General features: G+C 39.8%; 2 protein-coding genes and 1 long non-coding RNA gene across 9 annotated transcripts; 1 reads left to right on the top strand and 2 right to left on the bottom strand.

The window, feature by feature from the left end:
- Positions 1-161: 161 nt before the first annotated feature.
- Positions 162-4,972, bottom strand: LOC137188153 (uncharacterized). 2 transcript variants are annotated; one of them, XR_010929332.1, is made up of 3 exons: positions 4,626-4,965; positions 2,016-2,107; positions 162-927 (listed from the first exon to the last, which is right to left on the bottom strand). It is a non-coding gene; the product is annotated as an uncharacterized lncRNA (long non-coding RNA). The 2 variants fall into 2 exon arrangements; XR_010929331.1 differs by having other exon boundaries at positions 2,016-4,972.
- Positions 4,950-11,386, top strand: dcun1d4 (DCN1, defective in cullin neddylation 1, domain containing 4 (S. cerevisiae)). Of its 5 annotated transcripts, none has more exons than XM_067597613.1 (11): positions 4,950-5,055; positions 6,379-6,449; positions 6,570-6,609; positions 6,798-6,885; positions 7,163-7,251; positions 7,408-7,478; positions 7,909-8,000; positions 8,174-8,282; positions 8,783-8,887; positions 9,047-9,149; positions 9,245-11,386. In XM_067597613.1, exons 1-11 carry the CDS (start codon positions 5,037-5,039, stop codon positions 9,298-9,300), a joined length of 843 nt encoding a protein of 280 aa, XP_067453714.1. In that variant the 5' UTR covers positions 4,950-5,036; the 3' UTR covers positions 9,301-11,386. The 5 variants fall into 5 exon arrangements, with proteins under 5 accessions (XP_067453714.1, XP_067453711.1, XP_067453712.1 ...); XM_067597611.1 differs by lacking the exon at positions 4,950-5,055 and adding an exon at positions 5,062-6,050; XM_067597612.1 differs by lacking the exon at positions 4,950-5,055 and adding an exon at positions 5,062-6,123.
- Positions 11,072-22,307, bottom strand: LOC137188150 (uncharacterized). Of its 2 annotated transcripts, none has more exons than XM_067597607.1 (5): positions 22,164-22,307; positions 21,446-21,889; positions 18,975-19,144; positions 18,364-18,697; positions 11,072-18,131 (listed from the first exon to the last, which is right to left on the bottom strand). In XM_067597607.1, the coding sequence occupies exons 2-5, from the start codon at positions 21,876-21,878 to the stop codon at positions 11,818-11,820; spliced, it is 7,251 nt and encodes a 2,416-aa protein (XP_067453708.1). In that variant the 5' UTR covers positions 21,879-21,889; positions 22,164-22,307; the 3' UTR covers positions 11,072-11,817. The 2 variants fall into 2 exon arrangements, with proteins under 2 accessions (XP_067453708.1, XP_067453709.1); XM_067597608.1 differs by having other exon boundaries at positions 21,446-21,884; positions 22,164-22,305.
- Between the last annotated feature and the right edge of the window lie 241 nt (positions 22,308-22,548).

Genomic DNA, 22,548 nt, shown 5'->3' with positions numbered 1-22,548 from the left:
AAAAAAAGAAAAAAAAAATCTTAAATAATATACAAATAGCATGAGAGAGATTAATCTTCACTGTTAGACACTTATTTTTCATATAGTGTTATTTATTTAATATGAAATTATTAATAACACAACTTTTTTCCATAACTTGTTGGACTTTTTCAATAAATACAAGTCAAACTTTGTTGTCATCCTTTCAAAACTGTTGAAAATTATGTACCAATGTAAGATGACTGATGATTATATCTCTCCTACTGCAATACTCAACTGTTGTTTTTTAAGATATTTTGAGATAAAAACCAAGTTTTGGTTCTTTTTGAGGTGTCACATTGAAGGACAGAAATGGTAGATATTGCATTAAAGAGAAAGTGAGAGGAATTACATGTAAGTCTTTTTTATTCAACTTTTAATTTGTTAAAGAGGAAAGAAAGTTGAATTTTGATGCAAACAACATCAACCATGTTTTTTGTTTTAACAAAACAAAACAAAAAAATAAATAAAAATAATTTTCATCAACAAAATGAACTGTGACTCCTTGACAGAGCAAATTTTTTGGAACATAAACGCCACAAAATCTTTCCTAATCATGTAATTTGTGTTAAAGAAGAAAGAACATTTAATTTTGATACAAACAATATGTTTTTAAAAAACAGAGCATCTTTTTTCATCAACAATGGTGCAAATACTTTTAAGTCTTGAACACCAAAAAATCTGTCTGGACTTAATTCATGTATGTATTTAATTTCAGTTTGGTAGTTCAGCCACTGCCTCGTCCGCTAAGTTTTTTGGAGAGTGTGGGGTCGTGTTTAGAGTAGCACTGAGTGTCTTTTCTCTTTTTGGGTTTTTTCCACTTTTTGCACAGTTCATTTTACTTCCTGTTTGGCAGCAAGTTGATATTGAAGATTTCCACTCTCCCCTCAGCCTTCTTTTCTTTGAAACCTGTTTGAAAAATTCATAAACAATACATTACAATCCAAGTAAAAAAAAAAAATTAAAAAATCAAATATTGACATAGCTTCCCCCAGAAAAATGGGAGACACAGAAATGACTATGACTATAGTCATTTCTGTCAGTGACTATAACTCATTGCAAACATACTTATGTGTTCCAGTGTGATAACCCTACAGTTATAAGCACTCAAATATTCATGTATTATAAAAAAATAAATTAAAAAAAAAATCATAACTCATTATAAAACGATTAGCTCATTATCCACCAACGTTACTAACTTGAATGTAGTGTTAGCCATGCCTAGTACTTTCAACAACGTGTTGTCATTCAGTCACCTCAGTATCTTATCGAAACTCTTCTGGAGTCTCACTGCTGCACCGCACGGATAAATATGATTGATACTGAAACTATATTCATTAAGATATGTGGTAATTTTTTTAAAGCATGTAATGGCTGCATTTTTCAAGGCAACATTTCAATTCTATTTACTTTCTGTCATTCTCGTGGATCTCTGTTAATTTTTCTCTATACTGCCATGTCCTCTCTCTCTCCCTCTCATTTCTCTCCCTCAATTCTGCCTCAAAAAAGACTGAAGTATCATATTTTATACTTATTTTCATGAAACTTCATAACAGTACAAATTTTCTGCAAAACAGCTGAAAATATTTTAAGTAATGTAAGTGTTGCCTTTAAAAACACTGAAAATGATCAAAAAAGTATAAAAAGGAGTTAAATATTATTTATTTAAAATGCTTCTTAAAGAGACCTTTTCCTCTTGTGTGTCTGTCATGTGTGTCCTCCATTGTGACAGTACAAGTGTCAGTAAAAGTCTGTCACATCACAGGAAGTCTCAGCCTTTTGTGTCAGTTAATGACCTTTCTGTTCCTAGCTAACCTGTCAATAGCAGTTAGCGAGACACATTTGCATAATTTCCCATAGTTAAGTAGTTTAACATACAGTTTTTAATTAAAAAATATAATTTACAAGTGTCACATCAAAGGATAACAAAACTTAACAGTTTTATAGTGGTTTGAAAAAAAGTTAAATATTTGAACAATTCTGAGACAAAAACTTACCATCATGTGCACATGTCATAGGTTTCACAGGGGGCTTCAGTAGTGACCTTGAATGGGGTCCTTCAACTGAATAAAGTTGTCTGTGGAATTGCCTGATTTAAAATCAGGATATGGTGTCACACCAGAGGACATGGTTTTCAGGACTCAGGACTCAGCCATCATTAATGTTATTAATTGCACCTATCCTTTTCCTGCTTTATCATGTCTGCCGTGAAAACAGTCAGTTTGCTGACCTCTGTTCGATCTCTACATATTAGCACTTGCTGAAATGATTCAAAGCAACATCCCTTATGACACGACACTCAGATCCACGTAGCTGTAGGGAATGACTACAGTCCCATGCAATTGCTCAACTAGTACATTGAGTAAATGAAAAGGTCTGCCACATGTTTTGCCAAAGGAAAAAGATTTAAAGTAAGTTCTCAATGTGAATTCAACAGTTTTAAAATATATCTCATTAAAATCTATCAGTTGGTATTGAAGAATTTATGACTATACATCAGTCTTGATGGTGTCATTCAGGACCCTTCAAAAAAGCAGTCAGACTGCTCATTCAGAGCGCTGGTGCTAGAGTTTTTACTACGACAGAAATGCTGAGCACAATACTCCAGTTCTCAGATCACTGTCCTGACTACCTGTGTCAAAGTATTGATTCTAAAATACTTTTGTGGTTTATAAAGGTCCAAATAAATCTCTTATGTGCCTCTTCTAGGTAGATAAATTGTCTGTTTGACTTTTATGTTCTTTCTGTACTGAAGAAGCAAACATGAAGATAGAAAGAATGATTGTAATTATTAAATAAACTGTACTGGCGGTAACATTTCCATAATGCATGTTCTAAAATGTGTATGTTGGTTCGCTGATTCTTTGAAATGGCCTGATTTGCTCATTGGTAATCAATGGTCACCTTTTCTGTTTTCTGTTGTTTTGCGAAAGTATACTGCAACTAATTATTAAACCAAGTGATTTTGGACTGTCTATCCCTTTGTTGCATTCCCTGTTGGACTTTATACTCTCACAGATAAAACTGGAAATACATTAGATTATAATTGAAAGGACAGTAGCTCCCTCTAGGGGCAATTTTGTGCATGTCCCGAGTCAATATATCAACAATGTCACACAATGAAGTACAGTGTATCCAAACAGATACTTTCAAAACATTAAATGCAGTATTTATTACATTTAAGAAATAGAAAAGCTGCAACTGATCCATGCTGAAAGTCCCTCAGTGTTTACGATGAGGCTGAAAATGAAAAGGAATACATAAACAGTGCATTCAGGATATTTTAACATGAGCGTGTCAATGTGCAAAAGTCACTAGACGACAAACTACACTGGAAATAGGAATGCGCACATCAACAAGGTTATTATAGGTTAACGGGCAATGATTGGAGTAGTTTATTTCCACTGAAAAAAAGGCAATAATATCAAAGCAAACAGATTTCCTAATAGTTGCACAGATGTACGGTCTTGCACAAAGACATTTCAACAGAACTACCCAGGTTCTTCAGTTAAGGAGCAGCATTAATTTCACTACTGACTATTCATTGAAGATCTCATATTTACAAACTGTTCTTGTTTTCTTTTATAGTGAAGCACAAATTTGGAAGAATTGCCTCACACAGTAAAACCATCATCCAGTGCGGTAAACACAAAGTCCTAAGGAGGCGTAGTGGCAGTCTTTTCATAGACAAAGCATGACAACTGTGTTTGGGTCAGCCAACCTGCATAAATTTGAACTGAACTAATAAAGAAAAAAAAATGACCATGACCTCATTACACACCACACATAAATAACGGCAATTATGCAGCTGGTTTTCAGAAACAATAAAAGTATATCATATTTAATGAGATGATAGTATGTTTTGTGAGGAAAATTGTAATCTGCAACATACCAGTAATTGTCAGATAAATGTAGTGAAGTAGAAATTACAATTTTTCCCTTTAGTGGAGTATAAGTATAAAGTAGCATTAATTGGAAATATCAAGTGAAGTACTTGTACTTGTTGTCAGTACTACTGCTAGTGGTAGTGCCACTGCATTAGCTCTTTGATGCCATTAGCTTGCACATGAGCTCTACTCCTGTGGGCACCAACAGGTGTAGTAGATCCTATTAATCATAAACCTGGGAGAAACCTGGCAGACTGTTATGGTCTTGCTACTGAACAGTCCCTCCAATGGTCTGCCAGCACATGCATGCAGGTTGCTCAGCCCCATTTTAACATGAATGTACTAAAAAATGGTGGCATCCAGGTGGTCTTTTCTATAGGCTGGTCAAGTTGTGTCACCTCAAAAATTCAGTAGGCCTATTATTCTGAAGAAGTGGAGCAGTTAGTATAAAGAGGCCATATCATTAACCTTAACGTTACTGATATTAAAAACACTTCGGGGTTGAGTGTATCTGTTCGTTTTGGTTCACAACTAGGACTTTCCGTCACCTGACAAGCAGTGCTCCACCATGCTACATTTGACAGAGTAACTGAGGCATTATTTGTGTTGCAAGACCTCTGCAAACACTCCGGCGCGTACAGAGAAGATAAGCGCTGACGGCTGTGGCAGTAAAGTCTTCGCATGACAACACCATCGTAAAAAATGAGAACAAGCACAAACCTCGACCCGGGTGGTTGACATTAAACGAACCCAAACAGCAGCCTCCCACCCACCAGGAGGTCGACTTATGACTCAATTGACCAATCAGTTTCCATCGTGGGCAGGTTTTCAAGCTTGCACGAGGAAATTCTGGTGATTGACGTCCTTATAAAAACCTCGACACCAATGAATCGTAGAGGTAGGACAGCCTGTTTGGGAACTCTGACTAATCACATTTGTGCACAGGAGGGGTCTATTTCTTTTTGTGCCTTGTCGTGACATGACAGCCAGAAGAGCCGATCGACGGCGAGCGAAGGCGGAGCCCAAACAGACTCACGTCCAATCATTGTCCGCGGGCGTGGTTTACGCGCACAGGGCCCGCCTATTGGCCGGTCTGCGGACTTCCCACAGACAGTTGTATGTTTCATAAAAATGCACTCTGATGCGGCAAGTAAGTAGTAACGTTACACGGGCTTTTTCTCGGTCAAATTACGACCGTTCACGGATGATGCCGGACAGAAGCAGGTGGACGCGTTGTGATAGCACGTCTCCTTACACCCCGTGGCTCTGTAGGATTTGATGAGGACGCATGAATTCCGTGCTATTTGCTGGTCTCTTTGTATTTGCCAGTGCTGTCTTTAGCGACAACAAAGGAAGGATAGCTAGTGAAATTTCAGTTGCATTGGACATACAGGAGGCTACTTTTGACACGGCAGTATTCCTGAAGTTATTTTTTTGTGTAGCATTAGCGGTGCTTAGTTGAATGCAGCCGACGTTAGTTAAATTCAGAAGGTTTTCGATGGTAATCTGGGTGCGTTGTGATCTTTATAGTCATCGTTACTGAGGATGCACTATGCGTTTCTACTCAAACTTGGGATCAACGCAATGCCTTTGTAAATCGGTCAATTTTCTGGTCAACTGCGGACTATTACAGAGAATGAAAATTGTGACGCAGTTTGTGTAAAACATCTTTCTTTGGCTGCTGCAGCAGTGCTGTCGGGCTCTGCGGCACCTATATCAGCTGCTGCAAAACGTCTGCGCAATGCTTATGTGCAAGTAGGCATATAATGTTAGATTTTTTTTAAAAAAAGGCAATGTAAAATGCATTCAGTCAGTTGGGGTAAATGTTGGGGGGTAGAGGGGTCTGAGAGGAATAGTTGTTTTGTTGAGGCTTGGGAATTGTAGTTCATTATCCCAACCACAGCTGACGTTTCAATGGCCCCTTGGAAGGAAATGGACTACAACGCCCATACGCCCAACTCTCTAGATACTTTGTAAACTCTGTGCAAGTTGCGCGTCTGCACTGCTATTTTAGGTATGCAGCTAGTGCTATCTGCTCGACAGTGTGTTGGTTTGTCTGGTTTTGGCCTCTGGAAATAAATTAATAGCAACGACATTTGATGACAGCTTTTGAACGCGAAGGCATAGATGACATTTGACGACAAGGTAGCATGCACGATCCAGTATTTTCGAGTTTGCATGTCTGTCGAGGAATGCTGAGAGTCACTCCCTCATTCGTGTGAGATATTTTTCTGTCGTTTTCCAAAACATAAGTGGAAATCACACGAAAGTGATCACAGCACTGTAGAGTTTATATTTTCTTTTACGGAGAAACTTGCAGTTCCAATCACAGGTTCTTGTTGGCGATATAATGATGTCACCTTCTTGTACCCTTGTACTTACACCCGGCTTATAAGTTTGACTAGCAGCAGAAGGTTGTGTGTTAAGCTTTAGGTTGAATCTTTGATGCAATTTTTATTTTTTGTGGAAATAGATTTTCAGCTGAATTCCCACTTGACTACACTGGCCAGCATCCATAAGATCCACCACACCTTGCACAGGCTGGTAAATACATATTGGCAGCTTGTGTGTTTTATTAGTTTTGTGTGTGTTTGTGTGAATGTGCAGAGTGTACACATCTGTCTTGGTCACAAACGTGGTGTTTCTATGTATCTGTGTTGACAGAACCTGACAGAAGACGTTGGACAGGATAGCCACCCCTCAGGTAATAATACAACTGGTTTTTGTGTCTTTAGAGGGCAACTTAAAACACTGTTACTACTGTAAAACAGTCATGTTTAAAACTACCACCAAGACTCGGTGTCTTTTCACAGTTTAAAAAAGCCAAAACCATCAACTATGAATTGTTTATAATTCCTTGCTTTTCAATCTGTCTTCCACTTCCTTCCCCAGCTTGTTGCTCTAGAGCCATGCCTCCTAGGAAAAAGAGGAGACCCTCCGCTGGAGATGACATGTCAGCCAAGAAAAGTCGCCAGGACAGGTGTGACCCTTTTTGTGAAAGATTTTTAAAAATGATCACTTCAGTGGCATAGCTATGGCTCATTGTCTTTTTCAGTTATGCAGGAGGACTTAAATGTTGACATTTGTTTTTTGTTTTGTTTTTTTTTTAAAAAAAGGAAATGTGAATACATGTTCTATAAAGACTTTTATGAAATAAGGAAACTGTGATCTAAAATCACATCGACTAGTTTTGAAATTCGTCTGTGTTTGCGATGATGCTGCTGAGCTGGTGACTAAAACTTTCTTTTCCTCTGCAGTGTTTTCAGAAAACATGAAACGCCACAGATCCGCGAGGAGGAGACATTTTCCAGCAAACGATGCTTGGAGTGGTTCTATGAATACGCAGGTGAGACATTACGTCTAGTGTCGGAAATCACACTGCTCACAACATCGTACATTCTAGCTTTATTCCCATTCAACCACTGATCGGTCCTGTAGGTTTTTTAGCCCCACACGTTACATTGATGCTACATGTGGCTTCACACTTGTCTGTCTAAAATAGGCTGTGATGACGTGGTGGGTCCAGAGGGCATGGAGAAGTTCTGTGAGGACATTGGAGTGGAACCAGAGAATGTAGGCGGCTGTTTTTTTTGTTTTTGTGTTTTTGAATATTAAGACAGGTCTGATTGCAACTGTATGGTCTCAGTTTGCTTGAGACTGTATGGTCTCAGTTTGCTTGATTCATCACTTCATTATGTGACTGTTGATATTTTCTGGCTGCTGGTCAGACTATACAAGCAGCTATAAGACACTATGTTACCTGTGGTAATGTGAGGGCCTTTTTTTTTTCTAAAATGTAAAGTTATAATTAATAACATAATTGTTAGCAGCTCTAGTTTAAATTAGTTAGGTGCGCTCATCTTTTGTTTCAAAGGTTGTTGAAGTCAGTTTTTTCTATATTTGATATTTAACAGACATGTCAGTTCAGCTGGACTGATGATATGAATGACGCACCTTCTATTTAAGGATATCTGTAGCTATAAAGATTGTTGTTTGTGCCCAGGTGGTGATGCTGGTGCTTGCTTGGAAGCTGGACGCCCAGAGTATGGGATATTTCACTCTCCAGGAGTGGCTGAGAGGCATGGGCTCACTGCAGTACGTCAGTTACCTACTTTTTTTTGTCTTTTAGCACATTGTTCTCAACATGTCTTGTTCCCTTGCTGTGTTTTCTATGTCTCGGGTCATGTTTTTCAAGCATGCCCTTCATTCTCAGTAGAGAAGGTGGTAAATTACAAAGCATGTCTAAGACACTTTTCTGCTGTTGTCAGGTGCGACTCCACAGAGAGGCTGAGGAACTCGCTCGACTACCTGAGATCTGTCCTAAACGACAGCACCAGTTTTAAGCTCATTTACAGATACGCCTTTGATTTTGCTCGGGTGAGTCAAGCCAAGTTTTGTCTGCAAAGATGCCTCACACAGTGCTCCCAAAACAAATTCATTCACATTCAGTTCAGTAGTAATGCAAACATACTTGTTTGCTAAGTATGTCTGATTGAAATTCATGTAAGGTCAAGCCAGCACTCAGACCAACCTTGATGTTTTGATAAGGTTGAGATCATTTTACAGTTTGACTTGGAGAGTGAAAGCACTTATCAAGTTTGTAGCCCATTTACATAGCTTGACTTTTCACACATGTAGACATTAAACCACAATTTAAATAATGTCTCTGAATTAGCAAATGAAAATACTAATCGTGAGTAAAAACAAGATGCAGCGCTGATAACAATGTTTTATTTCCGATGGGTTAAGGAATTGAGCCTTTTTTGTGTATTAGGCAAATGTTGCTGATTATGATGTTATTAGGCTATCCCTCTTTTTAAAATGTGGTTGACATTTTGCATCGATTTCACAAAGCCCTGGGTGTTTTGATTGGACAGGAAAAGGATCAGAGGAGTTTGGACTTGAACACAGCCAAGTGTATGCTGGGGCTTCTTTTGGGAAAGACGTGGCCTCTCTTTCCTGTGTTTAACCAGTTTCTAGAGGTAAGGGCCATCTTCAGAAATTGCTTCTACAAAAGTGTGCAAAATCAAAGATGTCTCATACAGAGGTTGAGTATTAGATTGTTTCAATAGCAGTTTTGTAACTAAAGGAAAAGGTTGTGGTGCTGTATTCATGTAAGGCATCCTTGTATTATTCCTCAGCAATCCAAGTACAAAGTCATCAACAAAGACCAATGGTGCAATGTTTTAGAGTTCAGCAGGACAATCAACCTGGACCTCAGTAACTATGATGAGGATGGTGCCTGTGAGTGAACATTTAACTACACATAAATGTGATGACAGAGGCTCACAAATTACAGTGTTTTACAATGTTATCTTCTGTCTTGTCCTTTTTATCAGGGCCAGTTTTGTTGGACGAGTTTGTGGAATGGTACAAGGAAAGACAGATGTCATAGCTGCAGAAGCAAAATGGAAAATGGAAAAAAAAAATACAACTGTGACAACAACGGCTATGAGAATCAACAACCAATAAGTAAACAATACAAAAATGGTGAGACAGTGACAGGGGGTGCTTCCCGGTAAAGGAGGGGTTCGGGCTGTGGGTGGGCTAGGGTGGGGGCGCTGGGTTTGCTGCCTGGGTGCGTGCTGCCCAGAGCGTGGAGGCGGAGGGCTGTCATTGTGGAGTTATGTTCCCTACCGAAGTTGCATAGTGGGCTAGCTTGCAGCAATCCCCAGTGGCATTGCTCTCTCTCACTGTGACATGTCATATTGCTGTCTGTGTTAGGATAACATGGTATCATACATGGATGATGAAAGCAAAATGGTATTGTGTGGGAGAACCACTCCTCACCCCTTGTCTTCAGCACAGAGAAACCAACGGAAGTGACCATTCATGCGTTGTGTCTGAGTCTTAAACAGGGTCACTTTGACCTGGGCACATTTAAATATTATATATCTGTGCAATGAACTTGAACTTGAGCTTTTCTGGACAGATGGCACTAATATAGTTTGTCATATTTTGAGTTAGATAGGAGTTCTTCAAGAAGCACACTGTGTCAAATGGTTGATTGCAGGTTTCCGGTGCCTGTGCTGTTTGTTTTTTTGTTTGTTAATTTGTGCCAGTGATTTTTTTTTTTTTTTTTTTTCCCTCCAGTTTTTGTTCCCTCCTGCTGTTTTGCTCCAGCTAATGCTAACAGTTTGCTAAACCCCTGCAAAGGCTTTAGACCTCATAACACCAAACAAATCAGCATTGCTGCTTACTAACTCTTATTACAGTACAGCGGTGAGCCACTAGTGCTCTGATTAGCATTTATTGGTCTGATGACCAATTTATGTATCTACGTTGTGTAGGTAAGAGTATTCCTGTGCCTCAAAACATGGAAGTCACTTTGTGTGTGCCACACACATACCAACAAACCCAAATGTATATACACGACATGCTCATGCACACACAGACACTGAGTGGTCAGGGATTATTTCAGGATGAATTCAGACTGTTTGGGCTGTGTTAGAAGATGACATAGAGCTAGTTGGTGTCCATTTTGTCTTGATATGTGGCATCTGTTTTGTCTTCCTTAGTCCACTGATAGTTTCAGGTCTCCTCTTACTAGTAGCATCTCTCCCAACACTGACAGTGTTAATATAACTACAGTGGAAGACCAGTGACCCTCTCAGGACGAGGTCCTTTAGGCTTGAGTAGAAAGCTAGGAAAGCATTGCTTTGCACCACCCATAGGATCTAATCAAAACAATGGACACTGACAGTTTGGAACTGTGTACTGATGCTATGCTGTTCTTTTCGCCTAGTATAATGTTCTTGTAACACATGTATAAATTTTTGTCTTTGGCTGTGGTGTGATGCTGAATTGTCAGAAGATTTAATATTTGCATGCATGCTCCAACAGAGCCTTTTGTGAATGGATGAGATTTTTTGAAAACATTTTTCAAACACGTTTTTGTTTTGTACAGGAATTTGTGCAAGTGTTTTGTGCTTAATTTGATATTCACGATCATGTTATCTTAATTCTGATGAAAATCATGATTGTGTCTATTAAGACCTGGAACACACCTGTAACCTCACGGTGGAACGAGAGTTCCCTCCTGCATTTACCCAATCTTACACATCCTCACACATTCTGTAAAGCTCTAGGAAGCTGCAACCAGTATACAGGTTTTTAATTTATTTATTGGAAGTGCATAACTTGTTTTGCAACTTTTGCACAGTCACATACATCTAGAATACACATTTAAATCAGCTCTCATTTCATTGAAATCCAATACAGATGAAACTATATGAAAGCCTCTATTGTCATAATACAATGCATAAACCATTAGCATAAAATCTGAGACTAGGGTAGTTGTTGGATTGCTTACCAAATGTTGTGTACAGATAAATGTTTTAGTATTCTCCCATGACAATGCAGGAGGATGAACAGCCTTGTCCCAACTGTATATATGTATGTAAACTCTGTAAGTGTCTATATGTCTGTTTTCACTATAACCTATGTCTATATACTTAAATAAAAGGGTTTATTAACTTACAGTGTTGTATTTGGACTCTTTAGTTAATAGTTGTCCATAACAATATAAGAAGTGTCTTACCACTGGGATTTACATTATTTAGGTTTACTTATTACTACAAATGAAAGCTCTGCATTTTATTGTTCAGAAATATCTTTCATTAAATTTCTCTTAATAAGTGCATTAATAATGTATTTCCCTTAAGATTATATGATTTTAATTCTGATTCACAGAAATAAGGCAAATCTGAAAGATAAACATCTATTTTTCTCCACAACAGTTAATACAATAACAATAAATGATTAGTATTTACATTTCATTTCCAGTTTAATACATATAAAATACAATATAATTAAAAATATTTTTTTATAATTCACTAGCTAATTTAAGATCAAACAACAATGGAAATCATTTGCCTGTTTTGTCAGTGTTTAAGATTCAGTGGCTTCTTTATTAAACCTCAGTAATCTCATATGAGGAATCAAAATAGACTGCCAGGTTTTCTGGCGTAAGTGAAGGGTCAGGCTCCTCCATGCTTCTCCTCTGTTGCAGATTTGATCTTCTGCTTTCATATTCTTTGTTTGTACTGTTTTGTGGAGACCTCCATGTAAGATCTGCTGCTTCGTCTGGCGGTGGTGTTTCTGGAACAGGAGGTGGAAGCTCTTGGGGTGGATCAATAGCTTCAATGACATGGCTCCTGTAGCGAGGAATATCATACAACAAATCTTCTGCACTTCTCTCATTTATTGAAGTAGAGGAAAGAAGTGCCTCTGGTTTTGTCTGTTTGGCCAGGGGTTTGATGTATTCTTCTGACCTGTGATGGTTAGAACTCATGTCCCTTTGTGGGCCCTGGTCATCACATAGGGGAGATGTACCTATATCTAATTTTTCATCTTCTGTGTCCCACTTTTGTCTATCTGATGACATGGCTTTTAGGGCACTGAGGCCTTTCCTTTCCCCTCTGTCCGTGGATACAACCCTCCAAATCTCATTTGTGTTGGTGGATGAGTTGTCAAGCTTGCCAAACACTCTGCTGGATGAAAGAGAAATACTACTGGAACTAAGAGATGAGTATTTATGCATTGATGTTGCATCTACTTTCCCTCTTCCTTGTTTTATTTTATCATCACCTTCACTACTGGTTGAGTTGGAGGAGTCAGGTGGTGGATGTTCTGGCTTTGCAAATGGAGCCTGCTGTGGAGACAATAAGTTTACATCCAGATGCCTCCTTGGACTGGAGATGGAAAGATCAGACAGATGACGGCCAACACCTGTCCACCTTATCTCAGGTGGCAGATCCACATCTGTGGTGTGTCTGAACTGCTCGATCTTTCTCTTAACCGCAGCATGAAATGAACCTCTTTGTGGAGTTACAATTTCAGCCCCAGTATGTCTCTGTCTTGTATGGTCTGTAGTTTGAGCTTTGCCATTGGAGGGGAAAGATTCAGATGGTAGTGATGAAGATTTGATAATTGAGCGCTTATAATTTATTAGTGAGTCATCGTCTGTCTTTCCTGACAGATTTGATGCATGTCTGCTGTATGTCTGTTTTGCAGTATATCCTATCACCTCATTTTCACTGTCGCTGCAGGAAGATGGGGAATTACTTGGCTGTGGTGATGGTGCCTTGATGTTCAGACGCCTCTTAACATGAGGGACACCAAGACTCAGGTCTGGTACACTGTGGTCTTCAGTTGAGGGGAGGCTATAGGCTTTTCTTAATCTATTCTCAATGTCAACTGAGTTGTCAGGGTTGTCATCTTGACCCTTCAAACTGAGAGAAACATTAACTTGTTTGTTTTCAGGGGTTTGTTTTGTTCTACTGTTTTTACTCTTGATCCCACTTTCACTGCTGGAAGAAGAGGGGGAGTCAGGTGGAGATGATAATGGCAGATTTGGTGGTTCATTTGTAGGTGGTGTGATTTCAAGATGCTTTCTGAAGCGAGAAAAACCTAGATTCATCGTGGCCCACCGTGACTGAAGCTCTGGGTTTATCTCTGGTGTTGTGCTGATGTTGTCTCTTGTGGTTTTGTCCCCAAAGTCATCTGTAATAATTGTATACTTCTCTAATTTGATGTTGTGGTCTGTCTTTGGTCTGTGTGAAATGTTTATCGCTGGGGTTTTTGGAGACCTAATGAACTCCTTTTCTTTGGCCTTTGATACAGCATATGCTCCCATGCTTGGTTTAGCTTTGTGGTCGCTGTCCTCATCCTCACTATCACTTGTGGAAGAGTTTGATTTAGATTGCCGAGAGCCTTGAGATGCACCATTGGATAATGAATCAGAAGGTGGTGATGAGGCTTTGATGTCCAAACGCCTCTTGATGCGAGTAATTCTACCAAGATCTACAGCAGGCCACTGTGTTCCTAGATTGTGACTTACAGTTTGAGATTTCTGAAATGATAGTCCTGAAAATTTCCCCACCCCTGGCCTCTCTCTCTCTGTGTGGTCTGTGGTTTCATCCTCACTGTCAGACGAATCAGAGGCTGGTGATGGTGCTTTGATATCTAGACGCCTCTTGATGCGAGTAGTATGCTCAAGATCAAAGGCAGGCCACTGTGTTTCTGGATCACGACTTTCTGCTCGAGTTTCTTCATATGGAAGAGCTGCAATGTTGACCTTTGCTGGTCTCTGTTTCTCTATGTAGCCTGTTGTTTCATCCTCACTGTCACTGCTAGAGGATGAATCAGGAGGTGGCGACGGTGCTTTGATATCTAGACGTCTTGTGATGCGTGGAATATGTTCAAGATCAAAGGTAGGCCACTGTGTTTCTGGATCATGACTTTCTGCTTGAGTTTCTTGAAATTGAAGCCCTGCAATGTTGACCTTTGCTGGTCTCTGTTTCTCTATGTAGCCTGTTGTTTCATCCTCACTGTCTCTGCTAGAGGATGAATCAGGACGTGGTGACGGTGTTTTGATATCTAGACGTCTTGTGATGTGTGGAATATGTTCAAGATCAAAGGTAGGCCACTGTGTTTCTGGATCATGACTCACAGTTTGAGATACTTTGATTGGAGGCCTTACCATGTATGTCTCCCCTTGCTCCTGTTTTTTTATGTGGTTTGTTGTTTCATCCTCACTGTCACTGCTAGAGGATGAATCAGGAGGTGGTGACGGTGCTTTGATATCTAGACGTCTTGTGATGCGTGGAATATGTTCAAGATCAAAGGTAGGCCACTGTGTTTCTGGATCATGACTTTCTGCTTGAGTTTCTTGAAATTGAAGCCCTGCAATGTTGACCTTTGCTGGTCTCTGTTTCTCTATGTAGCCTGTTGTTTCATCCTCACTGTCTCTGCTAGAGGATGAATCAGGACGTGGTGACGGTGTTTTGATATCTAGACGTCTTGTGATGCGTGGAATATGTTCAAGATCAAAGATAGGCCACTGTGTTTCTGGATCATGACTCACAGTTTGAGATACTTTGATTGGAGGCCTTACCATGTATGTCTCCCCTTGCTCCTGTTTCTTTATGTGGTTTGTTGTTTCATCCTCACTGTCACTGCTAGAGGATGAATCAGGAGGTGGTGACGGTGCTTTGATATCTAGACGTCTTGTGATGCGTGGAATATGTTCAAGATCAAAGGTAGGCCACTGTGTTTCTGGATCATGACTTTCTGCTCGAGTTTCTTCATATGGAAGAGCTGCAATGTTGACCTTTGCTGGTCTCTGTTTCTCTATGTAGCCTGTTGTTTCATCCTCACTGTCACTGCTAGAGGATGAATCAGGAGGTGGTGACGGTGCTTTGATATCTAGACGTCTTGTGATGCGTGGAATATGTTCAAGATCAAAGGTAGGCCACTGTGTTTCTGGATCATGACTTTCTGCTTGAGTTTCTTGAAATTGAAGCCCTGCAATGTTCACCTTTGCTGGTCTCTGTTTCTCTATGTAGCCTGTTGTTTCATCCTCACTGTCACTGCTAGAGGATGAATCAGGAGGTGGTGATGGTGCTTTGATATCTAGACGTCTTGTGATGCGTGGAATATGTTCAAGATCAAGGGTAGGCCACTGTGTTTCTGGATCATGACTCACAGTTTGAGATACTTTGATTGGAGGCCTTACCATGTACATCTCCCCTTGCTCCTGTTTCTTTATGTGGTTTGTTGTTTCATGCTCACTGTCACTACTAGAAGTTGAATCAGAAGTGGGTGATGGTGCTTTGATATCTAGACGCCTCTTGATGCGAGTAGTATGCTCAAGATCAAGGATAGGCCACCATGTTTCTGGATCATGACTTTCTGCTTGAGTTTCTTGAAATGGAAGCCCTGCAATTTTCACCTTTCCTGGTCTTTGCTTCTCTGTGTAGCCTATTGTTTCATCCTCACTGTCACTAGTAGAAGATGAATCAGATGTCGGTGATGGGGCTTTGATATCTAGATGCCTCTTGACGTGAGTAGTATGCTCAAGATCAAGGATAGGCCACCATGTTTCTGGATCATGACTTTCTGCTCGAGTCTCTTGAAATGGAAGAGCTGCAATGTTCACCGTTGCTGGTCTCTGTTTCTCTATGTAGCCTGTATTTTTATCCTCACTTCTAGAGGATGAATCAGGAGGTGGTGATGGTGCTTTGATATCTAGACGTCTTGTGATACGTGGAATATGCTCAAGATCAAGGGTAGGCCACTGTGTTTCTGGCTCATGACTCACAATTTGAGGTACTTTGATTGGAGACCTTGCCATGTATGTCTCCCCTTGGCCCTGTTTCTTTAAGTGGTTTGTTGTTTCATGCTCACTGTCACTACTAGAAGATGAATCAGAAGTGGGTGATGGTGCTTTGATATCTAGATGCCTCTTGATGCGAGTAGTATGCTCAAGATCAAGGATAGGCCACCATGTTTCTGAATCATGACTTTCTGCTTGAGTTTCTTGAAATGGAAGAGCTGCAATGTTCACCTTTGCTGGTCTCTGCTTCTCTAAGTAGCTTATTGTTTCATCCTCACTACTAGAGGATGAATCAGGAGGTGGTGATGGTGCTTTGATATCTAGACGTCTTGTGATGCGTGGAATATGCTCAAGATCAAGGGTAGGCCACTGTGTTCCTGACTCATGGCTCACAGTTGGAGATACATTGATCGGGGGCCTTGCCATGTATGTCTCCCCTTGGCCCTGTTTCTTTATGTGGTTTGTTTTTTCATCCTCACTGTCACTACTAGAAGATGAACCAGAAGTGGGTGATGGTGCTTTGATATCTAGACGCCTCTTGATACGAGTAGTATGCTCAAGATTAACTGTAGGCCACTCTGTTTCTGGGTCCTGACTTACAGTTTGAGATACTTTAATTGGAAGGCTTTCCATATGCATCTCTTGCTCGTGTTTCTCTATATGGTTTGTTGTTTCATCCTCACTGTCACTGCTAGAAGATGAATCAGCAGGTGGCGATGGTGCTTTGATATCCAAACGCTTCTTGATTTTTAAGTCATGTCTGTAATCACCATGATTAATTCCTAATGAGGGCCTGACTGGGTCTATATTGTGGATCTGCTGCTCAAAACAGACGTCAGGTTCAGTGTAGTTCCTTACTATATCCTCCTCTTCCTCTTGGTCTGAGTTCACAGTGTAATGTGAAGGCTCGTCCTCACTGACATATGAGCTGGAGCTGGACATATCACCCCCCCTTTGCTTATCTGATGTGGGTGCCACAATCAATTTTGAATGATTAAATGAACCAAACATGCTGCTGGACCGTGCAGATGTACTTCGAACAGAATCACTAAATTCAAATGGTTCTCCATCCTCCTGCCACAGTGCAAGGTCTTCTAGGTTGTGGGTATTTGTATGTGGTAACCGATCTACAAAGCGCTCAGAGGAAAATTCATGAATTTCACTTGTGCCCTCTATGGCACATTGTGGCACATCTACTTTTCTTGCCGTTGAGAAATCAACACTCTGCTGAACAGAGTCCTCTACTAGCTGAGGAGACTTGGGTAATGTGTGGTGTCCCTGGGTCATTTGGTCCTCTTTTAATTCCTTGTCAGATAGTGAAGAATCTGAGTGTGAAGACAAGCTTCTTCTCTTCTCTAGCACAACACGATCTGGGATGTCTTCAACCTCCATGTTGTGTGTGTGGTCTCTAACATCTCTCTGGTTATCTTCTGGACTATTCTGTCGTAAGCTGTTTTCACTTCCTGAATCATCAGCTGTGTGCTTATCCTTCTCAGCCTCAGCTGCTTTACATTTGATTACTGGACGACTATAGATGCTTTCCTGCCCCTCATTGGTCACGGCATCATAATATTGCACATTTATCTCCTCTCTAAAGTCTACAGTGCTAAATGTGACCCTCCTTTCACTGTATGTTCTTGTCCCTTCCAGTTCCTCAATATTGGCATAGGCCTCATTGTCATATTGACTTTGTTCTACAGATGAGACAGAGTGGGTTTCAGAGGAGCTCTTGTTGGTGACCCTTCTGCAGAGAACATCAAAAAGAGGTCTTGCTAGGACCCCAAGGATAAAGGCTATCAGAAATGTGATGAAAACAGAAAGACACACAGCTAAAACAAAGTCAGACTGTGTTCTTTGATTCCCTTCCTGACCCATTCTATTTGAGGTGCCTTGTGCCATTATTTGTTGGCTGGTTCTGGATAAACTTCTAGTTTTTCTTCTTGTTCCTCCTATCCTACTAATGTGGAGGTTAAAAACAGAAATAACTTCATGTTCCTCAGACATACACACATAAAGTCCTGTGTCTCCCTCTGTGATGTCCCTGATGAGCAGACCAGCCTGGGGTTGACTCACAGATGCTTGATTATTGGGCGTCCACCAAAATGAATCTACAAAAAAGAAGAAAAAAAAGACATCATTGACATGCAGTTGGACTGACGAGCTTTGTTATAGTGTTATAGTGTATGTATTAAGTGTACAGTACCAGTCAAAAGTTTGGACACACCTTCCCATTCCCATTAATGGGAAAGTGTGTCCAAAATTTTGATGTACTGTATGTATTATGCTATTTATAGGTTCTGTAACCTGGAAAAAACAATGTTATAATTTTTTGACTGTTACCTTGCATAGAGCAAGACAGCAGTATCTCGGAGCCACTGTAGACTGTCACATCTTGGTGGAGCTCTGGCCTGCTTTCAGTACTAAAACAGTTAAGGTCATTCTCCTCCAATTGTAGCAGGTCTCTGCCTGAGAGGATAGAGGGGGAAGCACACACTATGCTCCAGGACTGCAGGCTTCTGCTGCTGTCATAGGCCATCCGTCTTCTTAGACTGCGCATGCTGCAGTCACACTGCCACCTGTTCCCACCTAGGCTGACGTCTGCCCCAACGTTACGCAGAGAGAGGTACATCAAAGGATGGAGACTGGTCAGCATGTTGAAGCTCAGATCGAGGACCTTTGAGGGGTGCACAATATGGACATAAAGCAGATGTTGAGACATATAATTTGATTGCAAAAACAATTACAATGTACAGCTAATCTACATTATCTTTTATTTAGAGAATACTTCTCTAAAAATGATGAATAAGCTTATGAGGTTATTATAGGAATACTGAATATTGTGTGTATGTTTCCAATAACTTGAATGATGAAGGGACAAGATGAACAGATAGCAGGAAGACAATAAACTGCATTTTAAACATAAACTACTAAACAGCAAAAATCAGTGTTACCCTGAGCTGGGCTAAATCCTGGAACATCTGTGGATGGAGACTCGTGATGAGGTTATGTTGTAGGTGTAGCTCTTTCAGTTGTCGAAGTTTGCTAAGGACCCCTGGTTGTAGAGTTGAGATCCTGTTGAAGGAGAGCTGCAGAACCTGTAAGGACTTCATACCATCCAACCCTGGATAACAGAAAAAGAGAGCTAATTAGAACTCGACAATAACCATGATGGGATGGCTGTTGAAGGGAGCAAGCTATGTACTGTATGTTACAAGTTAATAACAGAGGTTGTCTGTCTCTCGTTTCCTTAGTACTGTAAGATTAAATAGTATAAAAAACAGGCCTCTCTCTCCCTGGACTTCTAGATAGTGAATAGTGTAAAATGTCTTAATCAATGAACATCCCTTTCCTGGAATATGAATCCACATTCTTCTGGCTTATTTTCACTGTGAAAACTCTTACAATATAACTAATTTGGGGCTAAGAATATTTCTGTGGTGCTCATTCTCCCCTGCTGTCTCCTCCTTTTCACTAGCCTGAGACAATCTCACTGAGACTGCTGGGCTGAAGTAAGGCACTGTGGGTCTGTGCTTCATTAGAGAGGCACTGAGGGTTCTGTGAGCTGAATACCAAACAGGAAAGAAGTCTGACTGTCAACACAGCTCTTGCTAAGTAAATGGGCTGTCTACACATGCCTTTAAAAGAACCACAGAGAATGCATTTATCTGAAACACACATATGTTCAACCAAGCAGAAGAAATTCTATGAGATGCAGGAGGGAATGTAAATGTTTCATTGCATGGTTACACCCTCCTTTAAGCAACCGGAAATGTCAATAAAAACTGTGACTGTCTAAAGGCCATACAGTGTCATTATCTGGGTTTAAGGTTTAATCATTTCTAAGTGGAGCAAAGTACTAAAGATAAAGGATATCAATGAGAGTCTTTGTTTATATGTGAAAATGAAAGAACAGTAATAGTAAAAACTGACAAATTAGAAGACCCCCTTTCCTTTTTAAGCAACATTTGGTCAACACTAGCCTGTGAATTGGACCTATCCTTTGGACTCAATGAGATTCCAAGTGGCAATAAAAGGTGTGCATCATGTTGATTTTACAACTTCTCTATCAGATTTACCTCAATCTTTGATAACCCACGCAACATTTTCAAGTTCAATTATTCCCTCCCTGGGAGTCAAGACCCAGTCTTTTCTTTGTTAGTGAGATATTAGATAGTTTTATTTCTTCAGGCCTGGAACATTTATTCAGATAACACAATCTGAAAAGCTCAGAGGTGAAAATTCTGAACTCATAGACTTCTGACACCTGTGACGAAGGCACACAAGAAGACAATCTTTAATTTTAGGGGTGGCAAGCCATGAAACAATGTAGCCTTTTAACATATTGGGTGTGGTGTATAAATCATTATAAGATATAATGCAATATTGTCAATCAGATAAGATTTTACGTAATTCAGTATGATTTCTTACTCATGTCTGCTGTCAATCGTCAGTGTTAGTGGCTAATATTTAAGATTTTGTGATTATATTGTTATTCTATTCTAAAACTTTTCATTCACTTTTCATTGTGGTGAAAACAGTGATGTAAAGTAACTAAGTACATTTACTCAAGTAATGTACTGAAGTACAGTTGTTTTGAGGTACTTTGCTTTGAATATTTCCATTTTAGGGTCACTTCATACTTTTACTCCTCTACTTTTCTGAGAGAAATGTTGAACATCTGAACAGCAATAGTTACTAGTTACTTTTCAGCTTTTTCACATCCTTTCACATACAAAACATATGATCAGTTAATAAAATATAATGCATTGCTGTAGATTAAACTACTTGTCACCAGCTTCAGCATTCAAGTGCTGTTTACATGTAAATGCATCATAATGATCAAATCATATGATCATTAAACGCTGACCATTCTGCCATTCTGCCTAATGAGTGCTTTCACCTTTGATATTTCAAATGCATTTTTTGCTTTTTGTTTTTGTTTTTTGCATTTTTACTCAAATACATTTCTGATTGTAAGACTTCTACTTGTTGTGAAGTATTTTTTACACTGTCTTCCAGCTACTTTTATGTAATTAAATGATCTGAATACTTCCAACACTGGCTGATAAGAACAGTCTTAAGTTTGACCAGATGAAAATTCATCATTTATATGAAAATGCCTAAATAAAATATTGTTATGGAGTGCAGTAATGGACACTCTGCTTACATTTACAGAATATATAGATAACAACAGCTGATAGGAAAGTGTTAATTTGAGCATGTGAAGATACTTCAATACCAGAGTGTTCACCATTGCAAGACATTTATCCCAACCTTCGACAGTACCACCTGACAGTGATAGGTTTAATTAAATATACACATTTTTTAATATCATGCTCACTGGAAGCAATGGTAATTATGCTGGTCATGTGTTATGAAATTGTTTTATGTGTGGGTGTATGACCATATTACACTGACTCACCCTCTGGGAGCTGCACTAGCTGATTCCTCTCAACAGATAGCAGCTGCAGGGTGGGGGCCCAAGATACACATCCTCTGCTCCATGGTCTCAAGCGATGTAGACGTCTACCTCTGACATATTGGCTTCGTGGGGCTCTCTCAATACAGAGAGACAGGCGTGTGATACTGTTGTTTCCCAGCCACACATTCCTGAGATTACGATGTGGCCGGTGGAGTGTTACAAAGTCGAGGAGGTTATGAGACAAGTCTAGCTCAGTGACAGAGTCTTGGATGTGTTGAGGTACCAAAGAAAGACCAGAGGAGGAACAGTTCAACAGGGGAGCCCTCTGGCAGGTGCAGGACTCTGGACAGGCAGGTGGGGTAGAGGAGCAGTGGAACCCAGAGGAGACCAGGAGCAGCACAGCAGCCAAGAAAGGCACCTGTGCCACTGCCATCACTACCTATCCTGAGAGTACAGATACATTATGAATGACAGTAAAGAGCTTCACACAAAAACATGAATAAGATCAATTTTTACCATTAGGATTGTTTGTATGAGAGATAGATTTTATGTAATATCTTTGATGAAATTACTAAATCCTATGTTAACAGACCAGAAACTTTTATCATTCTTCATCACATAACAATTCATCAACTAACATAAAACAACATAAAATTAAAATAAGTCCATGATGTACAATAATACAAATAGCTAATTCATTAAAAAACAACAAACTGACCTGTGTATCCACTCTTTGCCCAGCTGAAAGGAAAACTTGTGACTCTCTTTTCACACTGTAGTGCTTTCAGGGTAATAACTTTGGCTGTCTCTGGCCGTTTCCGATCAAAGTCTGAGGTGTATTTTGCTGCGTCTGACTTAACTTACACCCTTCCCAAGATGCCATTCTGTGATTCATTCAATCATTTACATGTCTAGTTAATGTCTTACTGTCATTCTTTTGCTTTTTATGCATTATAGATAACTGCAATCCTGGAGGTTTATGATGAAGCCATGCCCTGGCTGCACATTTTATTAGATAATAAAACATCATAATGAGACACAGTCTTCTTTTATGGTTTTAAATGACCATGTAAACAAACTGAAAACAAATCACAATAGGTTTC

This window comes from Thunnus thynnus, chromosome 8, assembly GCF_963924715.1.
Source record: "Thunnus thynnus chromosome 8, fThuThy2.1, whole genome shotgun sequence".
In the NCBI taxonomy this organism is placed as follows: Eukaryota; Metazoa; Chordata; class Actinopteri; order Scombriformes; family Scombridae; genus Thunnus; species Thunnus thynnus.
The sequence above is the reverse complement of the archived record's forward strand: the minus strand, read 5'-3'. Positions and strand labels throughout refer to the sequence as shown.